This window comes from Phaethon lepturus, unplaced genomic scaffold (assembly GCF_000687285.1).
Source record: "Phaethon lepturus isolate BGI_N335 unplaced genomic scaffold, ASM68728v1 scaffold2371, whole genome shotgun sequence".
Taxonomy (NCBI): Eukaryota; Metazoa; Chordata; class Aves; order Phaethontiformes; family Phaethontidae; genus Phaethon; species Phaethon lepturus.
In genome coordinates this window covers 66240-73706 of record NW_010515354.1, presented here as the reverse complement: position 1 = coordinate 73706, position 7467 = coordinate 66240, and the positions used below count along the sequence as shown (strand labels likewise).

At 41.3% G+C, this 7467-nt stretch overlaps 1 protein-coding gene across 1 annotated transcript in view; it reads left to right on the top strand.

Moving 5' to 3' along the window:
• LOC104627454 (ovostatin-like) overlaps window positions 1–7467 on the top strand; it is a 31297-nt gene that overhangs the window by 2365 nt on the left and 21465 nt on the right. Inside the window, 9 exon segments of the mRNA XM_010295722.1 lie at window positions 175–331; window positions 1200–1252; window positions 1727–1747; window positions 2515–2683; window positions 3927–4011; window positions 4688–4805; window positions 5481–5601; window positions 5833–5942; window positions 6981–7139. Of these exon segments, the coding sequence (XP_010294024.1) occupies window positions 175–331; window positions 1200–1252; window positions 1727–1747; window positions 2515–2683; window positions 3927–4011; window positions 4688–4805; window positions 5481–5601; window positions 5833–5942; window positions 6981–7139 (993 nt within the window).

Here is a 7467-nt window from a genome sequence, read left to right as displayed (position 1 = left end):
ACATCAGCAATTCCCAGACACTATCTCACTGGTAAAGATGGGGCTTCTCATGACTTTGCACAAACTATTTATGACTCACTTGACAGTCAGTATTTTACTCAAGAACCCTGGGCATCAGGGAACCTCAACATATCTCATTTACCACTTTTCTTCTGGGGTTTTGTTTTTCTCCAGGTTCCTCCTGCTACTTCTGACCCCCTGGCATTCATTTCCTTCTCTGCCAAAGGCACCACAGTCAACATAGCTGAGAGAAGATCAGTGGCGATTCAGAATGTGGATAATACTGTCTTCATCCAGACAGACAAACCCATCTACAAACCAGGGCAAAAAGGTGCTGAGGAGTTTGAGTCAGCTAGTGAACTGGGAAACTAAGTGCAAGGGTGGGTCTAGAATGACAAGGACTTCCTCTTCTGGAGGAGAAGACCATGGACTGCGATGGTCATGAGCAATCGTTCAAATAGTGTATAATTGTCATCTGAGGTTGGGATCATCAAAAGTCAGTGAAACATAGAACCAATTCACAGAATTGCAACAAATTAGTAGAGTTCATGTGTTTTTACTGAGTTAACTGCATTTACAGGATCTTGAGTTCTGCCAGGTTTACTGAGGTCAGTCATGTAAAGTGCCCTTAAACATACAGAAAATAATAGGCTAAGCTTGGAATTAATAAAATTAATATAAAAATAAAATAAGCATGTAATTTCCTGTCAACAGTTCTTTCTACTTAACTACTAATTAATTCCCAGCACTGATTCCATCATGATATTTAAATGACATGCTAGTGTTGGTATAGTTAGTTATCTCTTTAGTATAATTATACTTCAGTACTGCACAAGGTTTACACTTAGAATAAAGACAAATTCTTCCTTTTCTTCAATTTTTTCATTGAATTGGTTTGTATAAACATTTTTTTAGGAAATGGTCCAAAGAACTGAGTCCTTCAAGAAGAAATGAAGGCAGTACAGAGTATTTGTATTTAGAGGTTACTTCAGGCCCAGGTCAGATTTGAAGATATTTTGGCTGACAAGTTTATTTTGGTTTTCTTTTTTCACTGGCTAAGATAATCAAATCCTTTCTAGTTCTCCAGGGATTCTTTAGTTCTCCCTAAAAGCCTGGGCAAACTTTGTTTCAGTTGTATGTTGAAAGTGACTTACCAATGCTAAAGTGAATGATCCTTTTTTGTCCTACAACTTTTTCAGTGATGTTTCGTGTGGTCACATTGGACAGCCAGTTCAGACCTGTTCAGGAGACAGTAAGTATGAGTGATAGTCAAGATTTTTCAAGCATCCTCTTGGGGTACCTGTTCACTAAGACTCTTTCACTTAGAAATTTAATAAAAAGGCCTGGGATAGGCCTCCTGATGTTTTTGAAGAACTGCTGTATTCCTTAACTTCACGCTCCATCCCTTACCTGCCTTTATAGAGAGCAAAGGGTCTGAAAGTACTCCTGGAAATCTCTCACAGTGCTCAGATTTTTTAGTCACTTCACTTCATCTGCTCTAGATACATAGAAAGAGACTGGATGTTTTTTGTAGAAAAGATAAATTCGCGAACAGGTTATCCCCTTAAAACTATCTTTTTAATTACAGACATGAGTTTCAAATAATTTCCTTGACCCAGTCTTCTGTATCCAGAGAAAGATACTCACAGTATTTTTCAAGCTCCACAGTTGATTTCTTGATGTTTTGATATTTTTTCTTTTTTCCTCTCTTTTTTCCCTCTTACAGTATCCCCGAATCATCATTGAGGTAAGAGATGCAACACATCATTAAAGCAGAAGCTGCTTTGGAAAGGCCATGTATGCGTCATCATTCACCATAGTGTCAATAGCTGAGGGACACTCACCCAAAGCACACCGTCCAAAGCCAATGGACTTGAGGTTGAATAGTGGCAGTACCATTGTCAAACACCAGAGGAGAAGAAATCATCAGAACTGGAGATGTTAGTCAGAGATGGCATGGGAGTGTTGCTCTGTCTTTTGTTAGGATTCAAATAGGAATGTTCAGTGTAGTCTTACTTTGGTAGGACTACAGTAAATGGGCTGGTGAAATAGCCTCATTGTCATACAAGCGTAAGAACAGTAACTTGCTGAAATGTCGTGTTCTGCTGGGGGCAATGAATCAGTCTTCTACCACATTTCATATCACTATCTAAAAGTACTTTCTAAGGGAGGCCAGCATAATATTCCTGTTTTACAGAAGGAGGAGTTGAGTCAGAAACACTTATGCTAGAAGAGCTACAGATAAGCAAACCAAGTCCCAATCATGTACTATTCCTGGATGATCTGAGATCACCTGGCAGTGTAGCTAATTTCCAGTTAAACATAAACTTAGGCTTGTTTAATGCACAAACACATCTAGAAAAATAATGGGAAGTCAGAGTACATGTCACCAGCCCAAACTCACAATTCACACTGTGATGCACTTAGACAATATGCAGGATACAAAACTTAAGGCCAGAAGACAAGAAACAGGGTGATAAAGGTGTTGGTACATGTCTTTCTCCCACTCCCCAGGATCCAGAGCAAAACAAGATCTTCCAGTGGTTGGAGGTAGCACCTAAGCATGGAATTGTCCAGCTCTCTTTTCAACTAATCCCAGAGCCTATTCTGGGGTCCTACCACATCACTGTAGAGAAATCATCAGGTGAAAAGGAGTATCAGTTCTTCAGGGTGGAGGAATATGGTAAGCAAAGGCTGTGAACCTGAATTGCACCAGCAATGAGGCTGGCTCTACTTAAGTCAGATAGGAGCTGCTAGTGCAGAGTTTAAGTGCTTTGAATTCTCCACTTCATGCCTGAGAAGGAAAGACATGAGACAGATAGGTCTCATGTGAGAGTGTGAAGGCAAGAAGGGAAAAAAGAAAACCTGAGAAAGGCAGCTTTTTTCAGGAATTAAATTAGGACTCTAATTCTTTTCTGGACTCGGCACAAAGTCACTTTGTGCCTTTGGGATCCACATCCTATCACTCAGACCTTACATTCTCCATCTGTTCAGATGCAAAATGAATAAGTCAGGCCCATCCTTATTTGTGGAAGTCATCACTCTATGAAGAGTACTAGGCTCAAATATGCAGCAAAAGTCTGAAGATATTATCTATTACACAGATTAATTAATAAGTACCAGATTATTACTGAGGGAAGCTGGATAGCCAGTGGATGCACAGGATGGAAGACAATGGGTATTGGAGATGCCAAAGCCCTCATAGTGGTCTGCTTACTTTCTGGAATAGACCATATCAAACGAACTGCTAAATTTGTTTTGTTTTTACAAGTTTTCTCATCTTTTAGCAGCAGGTTTTCTCTTAGTAGTGCCCAGAGAAGGTTTGGACAAGTCCCAGCTGTCTGATTTTTTGGTAAGGGCAATAAAGCACCTTTCCTGCTTGCCCTCCAGAGGTCTTTCATACCTTCCAGTCTCCCCTGTACAGGTGCATGAGAAAAAGGCCTTTTCCAGCTATGTTGCCATTGTTGCTGATGACCTGGGCCAAAAGATAAGATGAAAAGAGGGAGTGACAGTGATGTGTCTGATTTTATTATTCCACTTAATCTGCTGTTTTTCTCCTTCAATGGGGCTGGATTGCATAATAACTTCTGTTCTCCAGGTCTTAACTAGTTCAAAACATCAGCACTACTCCCACCTTGTCTCTTGAAGAATGTACAGCCAATTAAAGTGATTTATCACAGTTCTTACTTATAATTATAAGTATGATTATTATTGCATTTTAAAGAAGTTATTAATCTTATCACTAAAGCTTAGTTTTTCTCCAATAATATCGTACAGCCAGCTCATAGGTAGACTTTTCTTTGAACAATTTCCTCTCCCTAGTTGGTGAAAATGTCTTTGCCAAATGTCTTTTCCACTGTCTTCCACACATACATCTGCCTATGGCATTTAACTGCTCATCATTCATATTCACATTGCATTCCCAGTGCTGCCAAAATTTGAAGTGACAACCAGTGTGCCAAAGAGGATCTCTTTCTTTGATGAAGAAGTCAGGGTGAATGTTTGTGCTTCGTAAGTATCAGAGCTGAGAAAAACACATTTGTGCACAAGAAACACGGGGTAGAGGATGGTATGCCGTGCTGGGAAGCAGGGACGCTGCTGCTGATTCAGAGTACGGGTTAGAGCAACTCCTTTAGCTATGACTTCCATGGCATGAAATATGGTAACTCTCCTCCCACTACATAGCAGAATTAGAACTGGAAGAGTCTAGAATTACTCACTAGCTGTTGGTTTTTATTATTACAGAAAAGGAGACAACTAGTAAGAAGGAGAGTCTATCATTAAGATTGCTGGCTGTGACACTGCCAAAGGGCAGGGTGGCATGAGCCAAAGGGGTGAATAGGGATCTTTTTGCAATACGTCCTGCTTTGTGTAAGGCACTAACAAGAAAAGCAAGCAGCAGCGAATGATATCCCAACCCTGAGCCCTGCACCACTTTCCAGCTTCAGACCTTGAAGAATGACTACACCAAGACAATGGCAAAGCAGGCTTTTTTAACAAGATGACAGAAGTAGCCTAAAAATAGTTGAAGGGAATTCTGCTAGGGCTAACTGGTCCTAATTTCCAGCTGCTGTTCTGCCTGTTTTCTGGGTATTCCTGAGGGTTTAGAGTTTGCATTGCTCTGAAATCTTTGCAGGTTTCATGCTAAGTCCACATTATTGAGTTCTTGTGTCTCTTCCTCTCCTAGGTACACTTATGGACAACCGGTGCAAGGGAATGCCCAAATCAATGTGTGTCAGCAGCACTTTTATAGTCCACGATGTGAGCAAAAGAAGAAAGAAACCTGCAAAGCTGTCACTGGACTGGTATGATACAGAGTGAGGCCTTTCTTACCTGTCAGCTACCCAACATGTAGCATAGTGTTTGGTGGCCTCATTCCTTTCCTGGGGAACACCACAGAAACAATCCGAGAGGCATGTTTTTTCTCACTGTCTCACAGGCACTGCTGAAAGAACATGAAGGTAGTTTTTACCAATGACCTTCTCAGGAGACTTTGTTTTTTGCCTCAGAAAGAGTCAGTAGAAGGGAGGGAAGCTTATGAAACTATAAATTTGCAATCATTTCTAAAACACTGGAACTGTGTTCTTACCAAGTGTAATCAGCTGATCTGTACTGGGAGTCTTTGAGGACACTTAAAACGTTAAACTAATGATTGATTTCTCCACTAGATCAGACTCAAAGTGCTCTGGTCATAGAGCTCAGGCATCATACAAGAAGGATTTGAGGAGGTACATGAGCATAGAGAGGACTAGGGGGAATGAGAGAAGTTTCCAGGTGCAAGGGTAGATGATATTGAAACGACGAGCTGGGAAGGGATCCAAGGAGTGAGAAGTATAAGGTAGGAGAGGAGCAAGTAGAAAGTAGGAGCTGAAGATGTGAGCAGAGGCATGAAGCTCTTCAGAGACCCACTAATACAGATTCAGGAGCAAGTTTCCAAACCTTGAGAAAAATGGGCTTTCCGCTTTGTGTTCCTTTTTCAGCTGGGGAAGGATGGCTGCCTCAACACTGTCATCTCCATCAAAACATTCCAGCTCTACCACAGCTATGCAAGGATGTATACCAGCCTCAATGTAGAAAGCATCGTCACTGAAAATGGGACAGGTAACACCAAGTGGACATTGGGAGTAACTGATTAAGCTAATAGGTGGTACTTTCTGAGAAGAATGTCCCGGATCCCGATCTGTGTAGCAAACAAGCAACAATCACCATTTTCTTCATGTAGCTCTCCCTCAAGAGAATCTCTGCTCCATACACTTTTCTTTTCAAAAGTAACAGTTTTCTGCCCATGTCTGATTTCTGTTTTTTCCTCTTTATACTCGTTGTGTCTCACAGGTATCCAGATGAAAGGCTATGACTATGTTGCAGTCAACCAAGAAAATGACAGAGTGATGTTCAAGAATATGGATTTCTATTACAAGAGAGGAATTCCTTACTACGGTGAGGTGGGTACCTGAGAGGATACATTTGGAACAAAATTCCCTGAGAACCAGCATGATAATCTCTGTGTTGCCTTATTTATGGACGTCCCCTAACTCTGTGTTGACAGCTTCCCATTATAATGTTGCATAACAGTGACAGCTGCATAGTTCTTTCATTATATTAGATGCTCCTAGAGTAAATAAGAAAATTATATTATACCTGGAATGTTAGGGTCTCTCTTCTGCCATAATTAGAGAATGCCTAAAAGATGGGTAAGTGGAAGGTCATATGTGTGGGGAAGAAGAGTCTGCAAGAAACTACTTCAGCAACAGCTGTGCCTAAATTGAAGGTGGAATTACCCTGCCTTGCATCACACAGTCCCAGAGATTTTTACTTGAAGCAGTATAGGTGTTGGAGCACTTTCCAAATTCTTACAAACTTACACACGAAGAATAAACCCAGGCACAGAAAGGAGTAAGAGCTGTACAGCATCATCTTGATATGCAATGGGGACAGAGGCTATGCACAGATGCCTAGGAGCTAGGAGGTGCTACTGAGCTCCACAGGTTACCTCTGGCCATGAAGTCATCTGATTGCTTTAGGTTTGTTAATCAGTGCCCTCCAAGGAGTATGTGCTCTGGAGTCCCTCTTTTTCTATTTGTTCAGGAAGGCAGAGCATGAGGGAAGAATTTAAATCATTATTTCTCACTCAGTAGTTTTTAACATGTGATGGCCCACTGAACTAACCGTCACTGAAGAGAAACAGAGGACTTTTCATTAAAAGAATCTTTTATATGAAATCATGTATATAAACAATTCCTTCTCCCTCTGTGACATATAGTTTGTCCTTGCACTGATGGGAATTGCCTGCCTTTGCCTATCACAGAACTCCTGCTCCTTCAAAATATTGAGGAGCCTTTGCCTCTTAAATACATTTCACTCTTGATTTCTACTCCTTACAATTGTCCTCAGTGCTTAAGTGAGTGTGTTCTGGTAAGCAAAGTATTTCCTGTTTTTTGGTTGTTTTTTTTCTCAATCTGTTGGGTATTCTTTGTGTTCAGATCGTTGTGACAGATGTGGATGGCAAGCCCATTGCCAATAGGACTGTCCTGCTGGAGCTCAACGAAAAATACCTGGCGAATTATACCACCAACAACAATGGCACTGCTTCCTTTTCCATCGACACGTCCAACTTCTTTGATCCCAGTTTTAAGTTGAGAGTAAGTAATACAGGCTTAAGTCTAATTCCTGAAAAAATCCTTCCCTGGAGAGAGGGATTAGAATCAATTGGTAGGTGCTGACAGGATTGTTTCGGACGGAGAAAGTAGGCGGTCAGTCCACCAGCACCTGCAACCTTTGTGAAACTGGTATGAGAAAGCACCAGTGCTTGAGGACTGACAGACTGCACCCCAGGAGTGTTTGGGCTGCAGTGATCTTCAGCACCTCCCTACTTTTCCATCTGCTCAGAAGCCCTTTCTGTGGCCATCTTCTCTTTATTCTGTGTGCTAAAGGACCTACCTCACAGACTGCCCTGCCTTCCCCACTGAG